Source organism: Trichoderma atroviride, chromosome 2, assembly GCF_020647795.1.
Source record: "Trichoderma atroviride chromosome 2, complete sequence".
Taxonomy (NCBI): domain Eukaryota; kingdom Fungi; phylum Ascomycota; class Sordariomycetes; order Hypocreales; family Hypocreaceae; genus Trichoderma; species Trichoderma atroviride.
The window spans coordinates 5430516-5448812 of NC_089401.1; the positions used below are offsets into that span (position 1 = coordinate 5430516).

Consider the following 18297-nt stretch of genomic DNA (forward strand, 5'->3'; position numbering starts at 1 on the left):
TCTGGATTTGCATCCTTAATGTCTAGCTGTTGGCGGTGCCATCTCTCCAACGCATCACCTAGCTTCTTGAAGGGATCATTGCGAGCCTCTTCCTCTGCATTATCATCTTGAGGCTTATCTGAAGTCTCCTTTGATCGTGATGTAGCCCCCCTTGTTACCGGCACTCGTGTCCTGGTCAGCGGCGCCGTCTCCCATATCTCCTTCATCTTGCTGGGCCGCCTTGGCTTGGAATTCATCATCCACGTCCATGGAATCTGCGTTTTGGTCTATTCCGGAGCTCTTGACATCGCTAGGGGCCGCATTGTCGTTGTCTGCCTTGTTTTCCTCTTGCTTAGGTTGAGGTTCAGAGTGGCTCTCGTCTTGTTGTTCCTCCTTCTTCTCCTCCTCTTCTTGATCAGCCTCCGGTTCTTCCTTGATTTCTTCTCCAACGTTTTCTTCAACCTCTTCCGCTTCGCTGACTTCGTCGTCAGCAGCAGTCTCCTCCTCTACCTGCTGCTTGGCATCCTCTTCCATTTCTTCGTCATCAACCGCTTGCGCATCATTAGGCTGCTCTTCCTGCTCCTCGTCGTCTTCCTCAATATCTGACATGAGATCCAAATCATCCTCATCCTCTGAGCCTGCCGCATCGTTCTCGTCAAGATTCATGTCGATATCTTCAGGCAGCTCCAGCGCATCATTCTCCTCCACTGTTTGGTCTTGGCGGTTCAGCTCTTCTTTTGCATCTACTCCTTCTTCCTCATCCTCCACTTCTTCGTTCTCGGGCTCATCAGCCTCGTTGGCCTCGGGCTCTTGATCTTCCTCCTTGTTCTGATCCTGCTCTGCGTCATCTGGCTTCGTTTCTCCTTCAGTAGCCATTTGCTCGTCATCTTGCTTCTGACCCTTGGCTTTATCGCCTTCTTGATCCTTCTCCGCCTTCTCATCATCGCCATCCCACATCTTTTCATCAACGGCAGTGGGATCAAGGTCATCCACGTCACCAGCCTCTTCATCCATGTCATTCTCTTCTTCTTCTTCCTCTTCATCTCCCTTCTGAGACTTGTCTTCCTCTTCTTCAGCACCATTCACGCTATTCATGTCTCCCTCCATCTCCTCGTCTGCCATGTCGACTGCGTCCTTCTCATCTTCCATCTCCTCGTTCTTCTCTTTATTCGCTTCTTGTGCAAGCTCAGAAAGGTCTTCGTCAGCCTGGATATCCTTGCTGATATCTTCAGCGCCTTCGCCATCGCCAAGGCCAGTGCCAGATTCTACTTTACTGTCGGCACCTGACTTTTCGTCTGATTTCTCTTGTGGCGTGCAGAATCCCTGGGATGCGATCTGCGTGAAAGCCTTTGTCATGCCGTATCCCACCTTGACTGTGGCGCGATGGATATCAAGACCGGTCATGATGGATTGTTGGCATAGTGCTGAGAATTGGGCCAAGATTGGTGACGCAACAGTAATAGCGCTCATTGCGGCCATGCTTGCCAATGGCTGTGCAAGATCGATTTTCTGCAATGTGCGAATACTTTGCTGGAGAGTTTTCTCGACGTTTCTCATGTACAGCTGATTGATCATAGAGAAGAAGGCTTCGCTATGTCTCTTCAGCCAGGCCGCCTCATCCTCTTTTCTAGGAATCTCAGCTCCAGCTTTCTTTGCATTCTCAACAGCTACAAGAACCGTGTCGCATAGAGTGGCAATTGATTCCACAAAGCCCAAAAGATCCATTGTATGCCCTTGAGCTTCTAGAGGAACATTGGTAGTCTGGCTCCAGACACGAAGCTGCTGGAGGATGAAGGCAACATCAGGATTGCCCTGGATAGCCTCAGTGACGGCCAATTGTAGCCCAGCCAAATCCCGAGTGACGTCTTCCTCTAGCTGAGCATGTGCACTAGACGTTAGAAGTGCGGGAAGTTTGACCAATTCACCCAGTCTCTGTGAGTGCTGCTCCATCGTGGTTGTCCATGCTTGAAGCTTTTGAATCAAAGCACTGTGATCGAGCTTGCCCAATTTTCCATGTACGCTCAGCAAGTGAATGGCAAAGCGCAATCCCTGAACGCTCCATGGGAGAAGGCGTGACAGATCTGTGCTACTTTGGCGTCGAGACAAGCCATTGAGTTGTTCGAATTTGCCCAGATTTTGGAATTCGAGCAAGGTGTTTTGCAGCGATCCAAAGGCAGTCATGATGCTTGCAAGGCTACTGCGCTGAGACAGAGCAAAGTGGATAAATCCTTCTACAAAGCCGATACTTCGCGTGACCTCGGCGCCAGTCAAATCTTCAGAATGTTCTCGAGCAGCATTCCTGACTTTCGGTGCAAGATCTAGGGTCTTGTGGAAGTAATGCTCTGCTTGGCTGAGGATGCTGGAACTAGAGAACTCCAATGGCGCAGTTGAAGCAAGTACAATAGAGAGTGATTCTTGCTCAGCCAAATTGTCCTGGCCAAGGTTGTACCGTAAACCCATTCCACGCAAATCTCGTAATGTGTCTGCGAATAACTTGCGCTTTCTCGTCTTCATGTGCTTGACTTCCTCTTTGTTCTCGTCAGTCAAAGTCGAAGGTGTTTCTTTCTTCAATTCTGCCATCGATTCTTCCAAGCTAGAAAGATATGCGTCCAGAGACTGGGGAACAGAACTGGTCATTTCGGGGCTGGCAGCCACCTTGTGCATCACAGATACTGTTTTCACCACGTTACCAAGGCGTTTGCGCTTTTCCAACCATCCAGGAAGGGCTGCATTCAAAGATTCAGTGGCGACACTGGGCACTTCAGCTACCACAGCCTGGTTCTCCAAAATGGCCTGCTGTGTAATTGTCTCATCAGGAAGACCCTGATCAATAACAGACTTCATTTCTGTGCCCAAAATGCGACGGAACTTTCTGACAATTCTGAACAGCTTCTGGTGAGATTTCTTGGCGCTTTCTCGGAGAGCATTGATGTTGGTATCTTTCCAACTGGCCATCAGTAGGACGTCCTTCATCTTTTTGTCAAGCGTAGCCCGGCCCTTTTGGATGGCGGTTTCAGCAGACTTCTCATAACGAGAATAGTAGAAGATGAAATTCGTGAGGGCATGGAAGATGACCGTCAAGCTGGGATAATCCTTCACAAGGAACTGAAGATGGGTTTGAAGCTGTTTCAAAAGTGAAAGTCGAGTCGCAAATTGGCCAATAATCGAGGTCAAGAAGTATGTTTCCAAAGTTTGGATAAGTGACGTAGCATACTCCTTCAGCTCTGTAGGAGACTCCACCATTGAAAGGGGAACAGCAATGACCACTTGATAGGCGATGAACCACCAGGAATAAGCGTCTTCTTGGCATTTCTCTTGTTCCGTTTCGAACAAATTAGCCCATGTCGACAGTTCTAGTCGTCGCCATCGGATAATAGTATCCGTAAGCGCGTTGTAGAGCGATAGAACAGCATAGACCTTGCTCGCCCACCCACCAAACTGCCATTCGTAGACGTGAGCATGAAGTTGCTCAACTTTGGGTAGAATTTTAGCTAGAGGATCTTCGTGAACAAGCTCGAGGACGCTATTGCAGTATTTGATGACGTCTGCCAGGGGCTGCATGTGGCCAATTTCATCCACAAGCTGCAGCTCACGGAAGCGGGCCTTTATCTTGCCAACGAGAATCACAAGTTGTCGAGCTTCAGGCATGTTAGGGCTGGTATAGAAGCTGTATGACTTGTCTTTTTCAACTGTTTGCAGCCTGTTGAGTTTCTCGTCAAGCATAAGCATCGTGCTAGCGAGCATTCTGCCGTTCAGCTCACGGTCAACATATGACTTATCCTTGGTCTCACTCACAACTCGACTGCCCAAGTCCTTACTCAAGTTCTGGATCGAAATTTGAGCATCTTCTCTATCCAAGAAGATCCTTCTATGAGCCTCAGAAATCTTGAGTGACATGTTGCGAACGAAATCTCCTTTGAGTCCTGAACGATCACTATTCGCTGGACGATCAAGCTCTTGCTCCGCATCGAATGTTGGGAACAGCTCGTTAAACTCTTGTTCATCGATTTCCTCTTCATCCTCGAATGATCCACGGAACTGGTAGAGACTACTCTTCGTCTCTTCGGCTTTCCTGTCTGCCTCCAGCTTCTTCGTCCAATCATCGTAAAAGGTATGGAAACTTGCAAAGATGGCTTCTCGCATGCCTGGCTGGAAACATTCGCTTCCTTCAACGTTCACAATGACTCGGACAAGGCTGAGGAATTCAAAATTCTTCTCAAAGGATGATTTCGTGGTAATGTCCCAAGTCGAGCCTCCGAAGAAAGGTGTCATGTCCAGAATCTGCGTCGTGGATTGCGAGAGTGATGCAGCCGCGGCCGCATCATAAAGCGACAAACCAACAAGCAAGCACTGCAAAAGATTCGCTGCGGGCCTAGTCATATCTTGATAGGCCTCAAATCGAGCGGTAAGTCGGTCTTGAAGACGTTGAATATTTTCTTTGACAAGTGCAAGTCCTTCTCTTTCTCCAGGAGCATTGGCGCCATTAGATGGCTCCAATGCGGATCGAAGAGCCGGGCTCGTGATGGCCTTCAAAATGTTGGAGAATTCTGCATGCAGTCGACTAAGCTCCGAGACCTCTGGTCGGAAGACTGGTTGAACCTCATCGGGTAAAGGTCCCATATTAGAAAGCTCTTGACTGAGCAGTTCAATACGTTCATTTGTATTCTGTCCGGTAAACTTCCTCTCAAACGCTATCAGAGAGGATATGTTGTTGGACAGGCTGTTTTGAAGCTGTTCGAAGAACTCTCTCTCGATCTTTGGACGCAGCTGAGGATCAAAGACACGATCTGGAACATAGAGCTTTAGAACACCCACACTGAAGTGAGTCCACGCCAATGCCGATAGGTATGTATGCCGGTCATCATTCTTCTCTGCAAGTAATGAAACCATGGCTGGAACCAGATGCTGTTCCGCGACTTGCTGAAGATGAAGAGGTTCGATGCTTTGCAAGAAGGTACCAAAGAGACTAGTACCCGGTAGTTGAATAGGTTGCTTCTTGACTTGCTCCTCTGCATTGAGATAAGCTTGAATGGCGGCATCTTTGAGGCTCGCATCATGAGCTCCGAAGACTTCAAAGATCAGCTGCTGAAGAGCCTTATTCAGTTTTGGTAGCGGATCAGCGGCTACTTCAGCAGACAGCGAGGCGATATGTCGTCCAAGAGCAGGTAGCTCTACATCGAGTAATGCCAGGGATCCAAGACTAACTCCACTCATCGCTTGCAATTTAGACCACAGCGTGGGTGCAAACGTTCCGTCCCATGCAAATTGGTTTTGCTGCACTAAACAATTTATAGACTGTAAAAGTGTCGCTTCCTTAGTGGCGCTCATGAGCGATAGTCTTGCCTTTGTTGAAACATTGGACAAAATGGACAGATCTCGGATTCCACTATCCACCGACATTCTAGACGAGATGGATCGAAGTGTATCGAACTGTCTCAAAGACTCAAATTCTTTCGCCAAGAATGGTAGCAGTTCAATCTCTTCATCGGCAATGCGGCTCTCCAGTGACTCAATTCCGGTAATTAGATCTTTTACCAGACCATCTGTTGTGAGCACACCATCCCTGATGATTTTGTAGGCTTGTTCAAGAGTTTGCTGAGCTTTCGACAAGTCTGCCACGGAAGCTCCAGCTTTCCATCGTAGGCTATCAAATCGGGTACCCAGCCGGTCAAGCTCCATGGATCGATCAAGGACTGACTTGTCAGGAATCGGAATGGGTCGCATCAAGTTCCAGAGCGACTCCATACTCAAACCGGTACTCAGCTTGAATCCACTGTCAAAGTCGTCTTCCAGTCTTCCCAAGATATAAGATGCAAGCTGACGGTTATTATCGGACTGTGTGGCCAGTGTCTGCTTCTTTAAAAGCGCAGTGCCCTGAGCCAAGTGAGCTTGGAATGTGGCCTCATCAAAATCGCTTCTCGTTGCAAGATCAATCGTACGTTCGATATAGCATCGAACAGCTCTAATGAATTGGGTGCCCTATGAAAGTGGATTAGCATCTTTCTTCGTTAGGAGTCCTTGTATTTCGTGCTCACCTCCATAGTGTCATACGACAACATTTGGAGTCCAAAGTATTCCGTCAAAGCATTCAACAGTGAAGAAATAAAGAGACTAATCTTTACGGTTGAATCTTTTGATACGGCGGCAACACGATCACTGATTAGAGATCTCTGTAATCTGTTCAAGGACACCAATTTTGATGAACGGGCCTGTGACTGTTGCGCGGTGATAGTGTTTTGGATCTGATACAAATGACGGTAGGTGTCGTAACGAGCAGCGCTCCACCTAGCCGCATCGACAGAAGGAAGCATATTGCCAACAGTAATGTTATTAAGGGGGTGAAGAGGCTAATTAAAAGTTAGTAATCCCATTTTCTAATGTGTGAAGAAGTGTTTACTGACCTGAGAAGTAGCTAGGGCGTCAGAAGTAGTGCCCGCTAATTGCGAATATAGCTCTTTGAGAGATGTCTGTAACCGCGACCCCAATGGTGATTCTAAAAAGTTAAGAAATTCTTGTACAAGGTTCATGTACGAGGCATGTTCAGCTATATCCGACTTGGCAAATCTTGGGAGAAGGGCAACGTCCTTGATGGAAAGGTTCTCCAGGGAAACTTGGCTAGCCTCAACATCAGCTTCCTCAGAAAACAAGGCATCTGAATACTCTGTGGATTTGAGATATCGCTGGAGAGAGCTCTCTACATGTGACATCCTAGCAAGGCTTGCATCCATGATGGGCGGCGGAGTGTACATGTGAATCTCAATGGCACGGTTTCTCATAGCTCGAGAAAGTTCACCATGGCGAGGGTCCATGGTCAAGAAGATACGGAACTCGGGGTGAGGTCTGACAATTCGAGGTTCTCCTCCAGGGCCGCAGTGCTCGTTGATGCTAAGGAACCCATTGGGTTCAAGCAAAGAGTTCAATCTATCCAGGACGGAAGCGTTGCACATATTGGCGTTATCCAAGACAAGCCACTGGCCAGTCTCTAAAGCTTTTACGATTACTCCATCAAGCCACTCGAAGCGAGGATTTGAGAGGACAAGAGGGCTGTGGAGGGTCTCTAGAGCTTGGGAAAGCGAGATGTAAACTTCAGAGCCCTCGGCAATCTGTTGGAGTACAGCTTCGATGGAGAGGCGAATAGCAGCGATACTATAGCTGTCGCCATTGTAGCTGTCGAGTTGATAAAGTAACTGCAGGACTTCGCTTGGAGCTTGAGCAGGAACAACTGACATGATAGACTGCTGCAAGAAGTCCCTCAAGTTCCGAATAGTGGCGTTGATCTCTCGTAAGGGATCGGCTTGTTCAAAGCCTCCAACAAGATCCATCGTATCAATATCCGCATTCATGGGGAACACGACAAGTGGCTTTCCAGCGAGAGCTGCAACATACTCTAACAGCACAGATTTACCATATCCGGAAGGACTGCTGAGAATGCAAGGGATATCCTGTTTTACACAGAGCATTATGGACTCAAGTTCTGGGAGCCTTGGTACAATGTCAATGCTGGGTAGTCGCTCTGGCTGGGAGCTCAGGTTTCTGTCTAACAGAGCAAGGCCAACTTGGCCAAACTGAGAGCCGAGGTCATGATAGAAGTGGCGAGAGCGAGGCTGCCATGTAATGACATGTCGGAATATCTTGTCCACCTCTGCACGGTCGGCTTCAGTCCGGAATCGCTGTCTAATTACAATGTCAAGGAAATCTTCAACATGCCGGGTTTTCAGGAGCGGATCTGACGAGCTCAGGAGGTTGAGCCATCTGAGGACATCTCGAAGGTTGAACTCCCACGGGCTGCCTTGTGCACCGAATGACTTCTCGACAAGGAGATGATGCTCAATCTGCGATACAAACTGGATCAGCAAACCAACGACTTCGTCGGACAGCTGTGGGAAGCTATGGCTTGCAATCAACTTGAGGTCATCATTCTTGAAAACATCGGCATATACAACGACAAATCGGTTGACAAAGGAAGCTGGGAGTCCCTTTCGGCCACCACCTTGATGGTGGGGATTCTGGGCAGCAAAGAGACGGAAGTTGGGATGACGCTTGAACACCTGATCAAGTTCAGAGATGTATACTTCTCCACGATGATCCAAGCAAGCGTTCAAACCCTCAAGGACAGACTGCGAAGCAAGATTCATCTCGTCGAGAAGAACCCATTCACCTTTCTGCATTGCTTGGAGGAAAGGCGCATCTCGCCATGCAAAGTTACCCGCTTCTTCTCCCTCAACAGGAACATCCGTTCCGAAAAGATCCATCAAATCAGTTTGGTCTGACAGATTAATTCTCGTCAACGGCCGGCCACAGACTTGAGACAAGGCAACAACCAAAGAGGTCTTTCCAACACCAGGGCTTCCTTCCAGCAGAATAGGTTTTTGTGTCTGCATAGCTCGGATAACTCTCATGGCGTTTAGCCGCGTGGTTGGTGCATGGAAAGCGAAGCTTGAAGGGCTTGAAGCAGCTTCAGTTCGAGACGCACTGAATCCTCCGATTGTCAAGTGAGACTCAGTGACAAGAAGTTCAGGCTGTGTCTGATAAGTAGTAGTAACGTCTCGACCAAGTAACTCTCCCAATTTACTCAAGCACTCCAATCGCTGGCGGTGAATGGCGTTGATATCCGTCGCCAGGATAGCGGAAGGGTTAGCACCCAAACTATCTACGAAGATAGCAGCAGCACCATGAACAATTGAGAGAACAACATCCTCATCAGTCGAAGCATTAATGAACTGAACCCAAGCAAGAACCTCTCGTACGGAGAACGGGGCAGTAGCCATGGGTCGAAACGTGGCACCAAACCAAGCCGCAAATTTGACTACAGCTTCTGCATAGCTCTTGGCGGCCTCAGTCAGCTTTGTCCGAGTGATGTCGTAGATATCATCGCTATCTGACAAAGGAGGGACCCATATTTCGGTGAAACGGTTTCGCAAAGCCGGAGAGAGTTCCTTTTTACCAAAGTCACCGCCAGGGTTCATGGTGGCAAAGAACTGGTAGCCGTCCGCGCCAACAACAAATGAATTATCAACTCCCTTTTCTGCCAAGAGCAGTGTCCTTTGAGGTTCAAGAACCGAGTTAAGTCGTTCCAAAACAGAGTCATCGGCTAATGAGATTTCGTCAAGGAGGAAGAAGTGGCCTCCTCGCATAGCCTCAACAAGCGCACCATCTGACCATTCGAATAAAGCCATGCTTCTGGTCTCATTCGATGTTATCCGCTTTTTAGTTTCTTCCGGGATGCTCTCGAGGACTGCCTTGTCAAGCGATTTATACCTCTCCAGCCTCTCTACTGCCGAGCCAGAGGTATCAACATCGCACTGTCTCAAAACCTCAGTCACATCAACATCTAGAGCCTCGAGGATAGCACCTCTGTTTCGTATAGGGCGTTGAGAACCAATAATGTCTCCGGTCTCCGTGTTTTGGTGCGCATTGATAATATGCAATTGCCTACCCAAAACTTCTGCGAGTAGCTGGACAACGGTTGTTTTACCGCATCCAGTTTCACCAACCAAGAGAACAGGCTCATTGTTCTGTAAAGCGCGAGACACCAGCACATACAGCCTTCTGATTGCGTGGGTCCAGACAACGCCTTGCGCATTGGATCGGCCAGTGAGGTGCTTCAGTTCTGGCGCCAATTCGGCAGAGTAAAGATCCTGAGGATTAAGCGCAACTTTGAACACTTTCTCAATGACTTGCTTCACAGCCAACCTTTCCTCATCGTTGCGCACTCTTTCAGCCAGGAGCATAAACCCATGAGCAGCAATTTCTTCACGAGTATCCGCCTTTCTAAGAGCCCATCGAAACAGATCTCGAAGAGTGGCAAAACTGTCTTTCTGCTCAAAGAGTCTGCTAGTCTGGCGGAGGCGTGACAGCTCCTTGTAGACATTGACAATGCGTCTACAGTCAGGAGGCGAGGTATTGCGGCTGCGCTGCTGGAGAATGAACTCCAGCTCGTCCTCTGGAATGTCGTCGAAATGCAGTTCGAGGAATCGATTTCGGAACGCTCTAGATAGCACCTTTCTTCCTCCGTATAGGCCAGGAGGGTTTTGAGTGGCAAATAGAATAAAGTTTTCGTGAGGCTTGACAATTTCCTGCGTTTCGGGGATTAACAGTTCGCGGTTATCGTCGAGTAGACGGTTGAGAGCTTCGAGAACATCCGTGGGTGCCAAGTTCAACTCGTCAAGAACAATCCAGTGCCCCTGTCGCATAGCCTGAACCAGGAGGCCCTCCTGAAAGCGCAATTTCCCATCAGCTCCTGAAACGTAAGTACCCAGATACTCTTGAAGATCAGTATGCTCGTGATTATTGATTCGAACAAATCGGTTGCCAGTGAAATTTGCCAAGTATTCAATCATACTCGTTTTACCAGCAGATGTAGGCCCTTGAATCAAGATTGGGAAGCGTCTCGTGGAAGTTGCTCGGACAAGGTTAAGAAGATTTCTCTCCACATAAGGCGTAATGATGTAATCGTCTCGCTCTATGGGAGTCTGCTCGCCTTGAAATAGCCAATATTGTCGATCTCGATTCTGGTTCTTGAATTGAACATAGTTTCTACCGTCGCCGGGATGCTTTGGAGGCTGAGAAAGAAGAGATTGCGGGTTTCCATGCTTGTCTAGGAGGTGGTGGTAAATTAATGGCAGAAGCATCTGTTCAGACTTTCGATCCAGTAATGTTAAGAATCCCATGGAAAATCCTTCGTACATGGCTCGCCGTAGGCCATAGAAAGGCGCTATTGTGTTGACATAGCTCAGGACGCGGGTCAGTGTACGAAGACTAAAGTGAGGGACTTCGTTTGCTCCATCTACAATTCGTTTCTCTTCCGCCATTCGTTTGGTGTTGAGATAGAGGCGCGCAATGTCATCTCCAGCTTGGTCGTTCTTATTGCTGCCATTGCCCAAATACGTCTTGATGATTGTGAGAAGATCCTTCAAGTCTTTGTCGGGGCTTTTCACGTAGAGCTCGGTAAACCTAGATCGAATACCGATGGGCAAATCTCTCTTTCCAACATCAGTCGCCGGATTCATCGCACCGAATATACGGAAATTGGGGTGTGCCACAATCTTTTCAATCTCTCCTGTTTCGGATAGAAGAATAGATGGCTTCTCGTTCGGTCCAGTAAGGAGGTCTGTAATGCTTTCAAGAGTATCCGGGGAAGCCAGGTTGATCTCGTCCAAAAGGACCCAGTCGCCATTTCTGACAGCCTTGACCAGATTTCCTTCCACAAAAGAGAATGCAAAGCCGGTTGACCCGCCGGAAATTTGGATCTCGAATTGCTCAAGAGTACGCGCGAACTGATCCCATCTGGGCTTTAGATCCAGGAGGGTTTGCAGCTTCGACTGAGTCTTGCGCCTCTTTGTCGGTTGTGCATCACCATTTCTCTCCTCGGCCTTTTCTGACTGAATTCGCTCAAGTTCAGAGACAATCTTGAGAAACATCTTGGGCGCCTCTCTCCACAATTTAGACAATCTTGACCACTGTCCCTTGGCAAAGCACTTTCCGACTTGCTCGAGGTATTTCTGGTTCTTTGATGCAGATATGCCCGTGGCTGCAAACAGATCCTCGAACTCTTCTTTCAAGGGCACAGCGAGACTTCGGACGTTGACCGGCTTGAAACCACCCAGTAGATCACCCACCTCACTCTGCTGTGAAAGATTGACAGCGATAAGCTTATGGCCAAGCGACTCAGCCAATTGCTGAACGACTGTCGTCTTTCCTATACCCGTCTCTCCAACGAGAAGAACTGGCTCGTTGAGTTTGACGGCTACAGCAATTTGCTCCAACAGCTTTTTAGCGTGAGCAGTGCTTGCAAACGGTCGTTTTGACTTGTGCAGTCTGTTTACAATCTTCTTCTTCCGCAGCTGGACACGCCCAATGCTGAATTGAACATCATTCTCCTCCAAAGGGGGTATATTGGCAGTCAAATAATGGTCTGCCCGTTCTTTGGACAAATGCATCTCTTCGGCAATGGCGTATATAAGCTGCTTGCCAAGCTCATCGTCTGGACAGCTTCCCACGAAACAGTCGACAGCCTCCATGAACATCCAGTCTCGCGTAGTTTCGGTTATGGGCTCCTCTCCAGTTGTTGACCCCGCGGCCAGCAGGCACTCTTGCAACCGCCGACACCACTTGAGCAAATCCCGTAGGTTCATTTGTCGATCCATGAGTCGGCCGCGAGGTAAAGCACGAGGTCCGTTGCTGATTTGAGCCAGACGGCTATAGACGGCAATGATTCCAGGAAGAAACTTGCGCAGCATGTGATAGGTTTGCAGAACGACCTCCTCCAATTCTGGCTGAACCATTGGTTCAGTAGTCAGAGATTGCCAGAAGCGCATACCAACAATGCTAGGAAGATTCTCCCGTCCGTTCATGCCCCGAGACGTCCTAACAGTCGCAAAAAGGCGGAAAGTATTCGCAGCTTTTACTCTCTCTCCTCGGCTCGGAATCAACAGTTCGTTTCGCTCGATCAGGGGAAGAAAAGTGCTGAGAACTTCGGTAGGGGCTCGGTCGAGATCCTCCACCAGTACCCATCGGCCTTCTTTGATCGCTGTGGTCAGCACACCCGGGCGCCATGAAAAACTGCCTGGTTTTGAGTCTGTCGAGTAGAGGCCAATCAGCATTTTTGCGTCGGTTTGCTCGTTCAAGTGCAGCGTAACCATGCTAGAGTACATTCCAAGTTGCTTGGCGATTTCATTGACCAGCGCCGTCTTTCCGACGCCAGGTAGGCCGTGAAGGAGGATAGGTTCGGGTTTGCGAATCATGGCGGCAAGTCGTTCGAGGTTATTCGTGGTGGTCGCTGTCATTACAAGGTCTGAGGAGTTGCCATCTGGAATTAGTGGTCGCGGGAGAACGATTTTGCCGTAAGAAACAGCATATTGAGTGAGGGATTGGAGGATTGGTTCGTGGTTATGTTCGGATTCCTGGTCTTCTCGAGCAATTCGCTGGCGCAAGGCGATAATCTTCTTCGCACGTGCATGCTCATGCAACGACAGAAACCCATAATCAACCGATGCACCGTCGAAATCGGCAGTAATGGCATTCGCGTTGCCGACGTGGGTGTCGATAAGGGATTCAAGTTTGTAGTCGGAGGCGTGAAACAGCTGGCAGAAGATGCGAATCGCAAGATATCTCACTGCCCGGCTCTCATGCGCAAACAAGCTCTGTAAATACTCGGGTGAAATCAATGGGCTGAAAGTTCTCAGATCAAAGCTGAATAGTCTCCAATATGCTAATAAAACCTGCAATAAGGCATCTGCATCCAGGCCTAATGAGGCGTCGAGGGCTGGCAGCACCAAGTGAAGTGAGGGTCCCTGCGCAGCTTCATCGCCAGCTTTACCGGAACATTGCAGAAAAGTCGAGAGATGGGGCGCAAACGGCAAAAGTCTAGCTATAGCGGATGCAACTAATAAGCGTCGAGGCCCATTGCCGGCGTTGAGAATCCAGCGCGCGCAAATGTCTGGAAAAACGTCTTCAAAATGCACAAAGATTCGCTCTGTAAGTGATGGTGAGAGCGCCGCCTCGGACACGGCATCGAAGAGCTTCGTCGACGACTGATGCTTGATAATTTCAAGCAATTCAGAGGGCAGATGATCCAGCACAGCCGCATCCCGAAGGAGCGACCTCTTCTGCCTCGAGACATCAATCATGGCCATGATTGCGCTCTGTCGAACGAGTTTTCGCTGCTCTCCAAAGTGTCGCCTCTTTAACTTTTTTTTTTCCTTATATGAGAGCCCGCCAACTTTTTTTCCTAGTCGGGCACAAGGGTGCATCAAGGAGGGGCACTCGGCGCTACGAATTTCCGGGCCAATCAGAACCCGCTGTGATCCCGGCAGGCTGAAGCTTTCGAAAAACTTCAAGGCCCGGGCATCTTACGAGGGCCAGCGATCTGAGAGAATACCCCACGAATTGCGAATTGCAGCCAATCCCTCTCAACAACAAACAATGGCTCTCCCGTGTCGGTTTGCGGCGCGCAGCTGCGCTCGCCAGTTGCGATCAGCCACCTCTCCTCGATCCTCCGCACAAATGCTCCGAGCGTCATGCACATCGAGACGGTACAACTCAACAGAGGCCGCCGCAAACCCCAAGATTGCCGACATTGTCGACCAGATCAGCAAGCTGACGCTGCTGGAGACTGCCGATTTGGTCTCAAGCCTAAAAGTAAACGCCCTCAATTCCACAGAAGCACAGCGCCGTATCCAATCCCCCATGGTCCAGCAAGTAACTAACAGCAAGTCTTTTAAATAGAGCACCCTGAACATTCCCGATATGCCCATTGGCGGCTTTGCTGCCGCTCCTGCTGCCGCCGCCCCCGCTGCTGTTGAGGAGGCCGAGGAGGCCCCTGCTGCCCCTGCCGAGAAGACCCTCTTCACCCTCAAACTACAGTCATTCGACGCCGCCGCCAAGGCCAAGGTCATCAAGGAAATCAAGGGCCTGCTGGGCTTGAGCTTGGTGGACAGCAAGAAGTTTGTCGAGAGCGCACCAAAGATGATGAAGGAGAACGTACCCAAGGAGGAGGCCGAGAAGATTATCGCCACCTTGAAGGAGCTTGGCGCCGTGGTCGGAATGGAGTAAAGAGGATGGGGAGAGAAAAGAAAGGAAAAAATATCTTGGAAGCACTAGCATGATCTTTATGACACGATAGATGGTCGAGGTACATGTACAACAAAAAATTTATGTATTATATATCAAAGAAGAGATTGAATTTTTTTCTCAACTTGCATTTTCACGATGCAAAACAAGTCATTTTTGCTCTGTTGAATTTGTCGTTTTTCCAACAATTATATTTCGAAAAATACTTGGGTATCTCAATGCTTCGTGCGACTACATGCGAGTTCAATCCTTCGATGCGATACACCCAAACAACATAACGCCGCCCAATGCTATATATACTAAACCAACGTCCAAGAAACGGAAAACTAATGGTGGTTGCCATTCGTCGTCTGCAGGTGCTGACACTGCTGCATCTCCATCTCTTTGGTGAAATCATCTCCCTCTTCAGTGAGTAGCCGGTCATCGTCGTCACCAAAATCGCTCGTCTCTTCCCAGAGCTTGTTCATCTCGGCATCCTCTCCTTTGGGTACAGCCCAGATTCTCTCACGCTCGCGCTTATGTCGTTCACGGTCCTCTTCAATGCGCTGTTCAACCTGACGTTTATCAAGACCGTGGGTCGTGGGTCGCCGCCGGGATTTCGACTCAGAAGCCGGGGCGTCTGACATTTCAACATCGCCGTTGGGAGAATCAAGCCCCAAATCATCATCGTTTGTCCCCCTCTCCTTGATAACGTCCTCAATTTGGATAACGGCCTGGTGCTCCAGAAAGCCCTTATTCTGAAGCCCTATCAAAACCTGCCGATGTGGCGTCAGTCAAGTCAACCAACGAGAAGAGAGAAGCAGCGCCTAAGCATACCTTGCGGACAACTTTGACATTGGCTGCCCCAGAACCATCATCGGGGGCCACAGCATCAACGACTCTGATGATGTCTCGCTGCATCATGCGGATATAGTCAGAGTGGCCATCGCGCTGCGCCAGGTCCAGGAAGTGCTCAATGAAGTACATGATATTGGCACGAGTGTTCATGTTATTCTGCTACAGCATCAGCCTCAAGACGTCTATCAAATACAGAACAGTCCGCCCTCTCACTTACCCGCTCAACCTGCTCCAGGATACATGAGTGCAGGTCCTCGTCCATGTCCTTGTATTTGAGGGCATATTGTGCCGCTTTCTGCGCCGAAGCAACAGAGGCGTTCAGATGCTGAAGCTGCGAGCTGAAGCGCATCCGGACCTCGAAAGGATCCGCCATTTTTACGGGTGATTCCTCCGCCAGGGGATATTTTCTGGCAAAGGCGGCGTTGTCGAGTCTGAATTGCTGCTGCAGATGCACGGCGCAAGGCTGAACAATTGGGTCCAGTCGACTGCGAACTGTGAGTGGCCTGTGCCTCAGTGTGGCTGAACCGGCTGAGCCCGCTAACAAATGCAGAACTAGGTACTTGTACGAGCACTAACACCAACTCTTACTTCATACACACAAAAGATGCACCAACCATCGATGAATGGATCTCTTCGTCTTTTCTCGCTAGTCTGAATCAGCTTACTGGTCATGCTCGGTATTGCTGCTCCGAGCGTTTGACTGCTAATCTCCAAAGACGCACGCCACGGTAAAGAGCCGGGAACGAACCGTCAAATCGGCCCAACAGCCGTAGATTTGGCCCCCTCCTTGGGCACTTGGGTCCCGAGTTCAGAACCCCTGAGCTCAAAACAGCAAATTTAAATGACGCCCTATGTATAGCAGCAGATTGTCCATGTACTCTGCAAATTGAATTCATCTACCTAGGATGCTCCCACTCAATACGAGTGACGATGCTCCATCTTCGGCCCTCTGCAGCATAAAGGACAAGTAGCAGTCCAAGTCGCAGCACCTACCACTTCACGTATTAGTGGCCCGCGGCGACAGCGAGAAAATCCGGGGGCCAGAGCAGAGCTGAAGGGTGAGTTTGGAGCGATGAAACATGGTCGGCCGAGCCGTTTAATTCATGCCGCGTAAAGACAAAGAAAGGCAAAATGCATTCCATCGTTCCGTACACTGCCGTGTTTACACGCAAATCCTTGTCCCTTTGTTTCTTGTAATATTGCATTTTGACGATCTGACTGGGCAGCAACCGTTACGGAGGGGTGGTTCAGCCGTTTAGGGGGGGTGATTTGGCCCCAGTGCTGTTTTTTTTTCCCTTACTCGCAGCAGCCCAGCTTTCCTATTTATTGCAACTTGGGCCAGCTTGAGATGGACAAAGAAAAAAAAGGTCCCGGCAGTCTTTTCCCTCAACCCCCTTGTTCTCGACGCTGGCAACAACTCTAGTATCCATCTTTCGTCCTCTTCTTTCCTTCTGTCTCTCTTCTCTTCAGTCTCTTCGGTGCTTCTTTTCAAATAGAATATTTCTTTTTTTTGGCCGCTCGGTCACCGCTAATAATACAGAAATTAATCCCGGCACCATGCCTACTACCTCCAACAACATGCTGGCTCTCACGCATCACAGCACGCCCCAGCCTCCTCAGGACCTGACCATGGCGGTTTTGGGCTGCGGTAAGTGAAACTTCAACTTCAGCGAGGCATTGGCCATCTATATATAATGATGGCTCGTTGGAAGTTGTGTTCGATCAGTTCGGGAACCTGTTGAGCTCATGATTTCTGATAGGGACCATGGGAATCGCCATCCTCAATGGCATCCTCACCTCCCTGGTCGAGATGCAGGGCCCCAAACCCCTTCAGTCTGGCTCCTCTACGCCCGCAGAGGACGTTCCGCGCTCTCTGCCGTCTCGCTTCATCGCCTGCGTGAGGACGCCCGAAAGCGCCAAAAAGGTCAAGAGCGCCCTCTGGGAGCACTCATCCATCCTCAAGGTTGTCCGCAACGAGAACCTCGCGGCCGTGCAGCAGGCCCAGGTCATCGTCTTGACCTGCAAGCCCTACATGGTCAAGGAGATTCTGGGCGCCCCCGGCATGGCCAAGTCTCTGCACGGCAAGCTCCTCATCAGCGTCTGCGCCGGCATCACCGTCGAGCAGCTGGAGATTGCCCTGCACGGCGCAGTCCCCTCCAAGGACCCCGAGGAGGACGGCCGCTGCAGAATTGTCCGGGCCATGTGCAATACTGCGGCCCTGATCAGAGAGTCCATGACGGTCATCAGCGCTACTGTGCCCCCCCCTGCCCCTCGAGACTGAGGTGCTGGTCACCTGGATCTTCAAGCGCGTGGGTGACGTCGTCTATCTGCCCGCGCGATACATGAACGCCTCCACAGCCCTGTGCGGCTCTGGACCGGCCTTTTACGCCCTTTTCCTTGAGGCTGCCGTCGAGGGGGCCGTTGCCATGGGCCTCCCCCGTGCTGAAGCCACCAGAATGGCCACGCAGACCATGCGAGGAACGACTGGCCTCATCCAGAGCGGCGAGCACCCAGCTCTTCTCCGAGAAAAGGTGTGCACTCCTGGAGGCTGCACCGTCAACGGAGTCCTTGTTCTGGAAGAAGAGCGCGTGCGCGGAACCATTTCCAAGGCTGTACGAGAGGCGACCTTGGTGGCGGGCCAGCTGGGTAAGAACATTCAGGTCTCCAACAATGTGTCTCAAAATGACATTCACGAACACTACGACGAGTAATTGACTGCACTGGCTGGAGGGAGTTTTCTGATTTAACGGTTGTTTTTTTTTTCCTCTTTATGAAAGGAGCATGTAATGTAGCATGTTTTGCCAGCTCGGGGTTTCCTGTTATACAATAGAATACATAGAGCCTTTTTTCCCCTGAAAATGTCGTATCAAGACCCACCCAACGCCCGCTATTATTGACTTTTATTAGTGA

General features: G+C 49.8%; 5 protein-coding genes across 5 annotated transcripts; 3 read left to right on the top strand and 2 right to left on the bottom strand.

Annotated features, from left to right (window-relative positions):
* Positions 1–114: 114 nt before the first annotated feature.
* On the bottom strand, positions 115–13613 carry TrAtP1_004627 (uncharacterized protein; the record flags this gene model as incomplete). Its single annotated transcript, XM_066112380.1, has 3 exons — positions 115–5958; positions 6015–6326; positions 6381–13613. The coding sequence occupies 3 exons, from the start codon at positions 13611–13613 to the stop codon at positions 115–117; spliced, it is 13389 nt and encodes a 4462-aa protein (XP_065968464.1).
* A 228-nt stretch (positions 13614–13841) lies between these two features.
* On the top strand, positions 13842–14674 carry TrAtP1_004628 (mitochondrial 54S ribosomal protein bL12m). Its single transcript, XM_014084097.2, has 2 exons — positions 13842–14118; positions 14206–14674. The coding sequence occupies exons 1-2, from the start codon at positions 13903–13905 to the stop codon at positions 14530–14532; spliced, it is 543 nt and encodes a 180-aa protein (XP_013939572.2). The 5' UTR covers positions 13842–13902; the 3' UTR covers positions 14533–14674.
* A 57-nt stretch (positions 14675–14731) lies between these two features.
* TrAtP1_004629 (uncharacterized protein) lies at positions 14732–15943 on the bottom strand. Its single transcript, XM_066112381.1, has 3 exons — positions 15605–15943; positions 15367–15543; positions 14732–15305 (listed from the first exon to the last, which is right to left on the bottom strand). Exons 1-3 carry the CDS (start codon positions 15758–15760, stop codon positions 14877–14879), a joined length of 762 nt encoding a protein of 253 aa, XP_065968465.1. The 5' UTR covers positions 15761–15943; the 3' UTR covers positions 14732–14876.
* Positions 15944–16944: 1001 nt separating this feature from the next.
* On the top strand, positions 16945–17668 carry TrAtP1_004630 (uncharacterized protein; the record flags this gene model as incomplete). Its single annotated transcript, XM_014084099.2, has 2 exons — positions 16945–17035; positions 17148–17668. 2 exons carry the CDS (start codon positions 16945–16947, stop codon positions 17666–17668), a joined length of 612 nt encoding a protein of 203 aa, XP_013939574.2.
* A 61-nt stretch (positions 17669–17729) lies between these two features.
* On the top strand, positions 17730–18098 carry TrAtP1_004631 (uncharacterized protein; the record flags this gene model as incomplete). The annotated part of the gene is made up of 1 exon (XM_066112382.1): positions 17730–18098. One exon carries the CDS (start codon positions 17730–17732, stop codon positions 18096–18098), a length of 369 nt encoding a protein of 122 aa, XP_065968466.1.
* Positions 18099–18297: the final 199 nt, after the last annotated feature.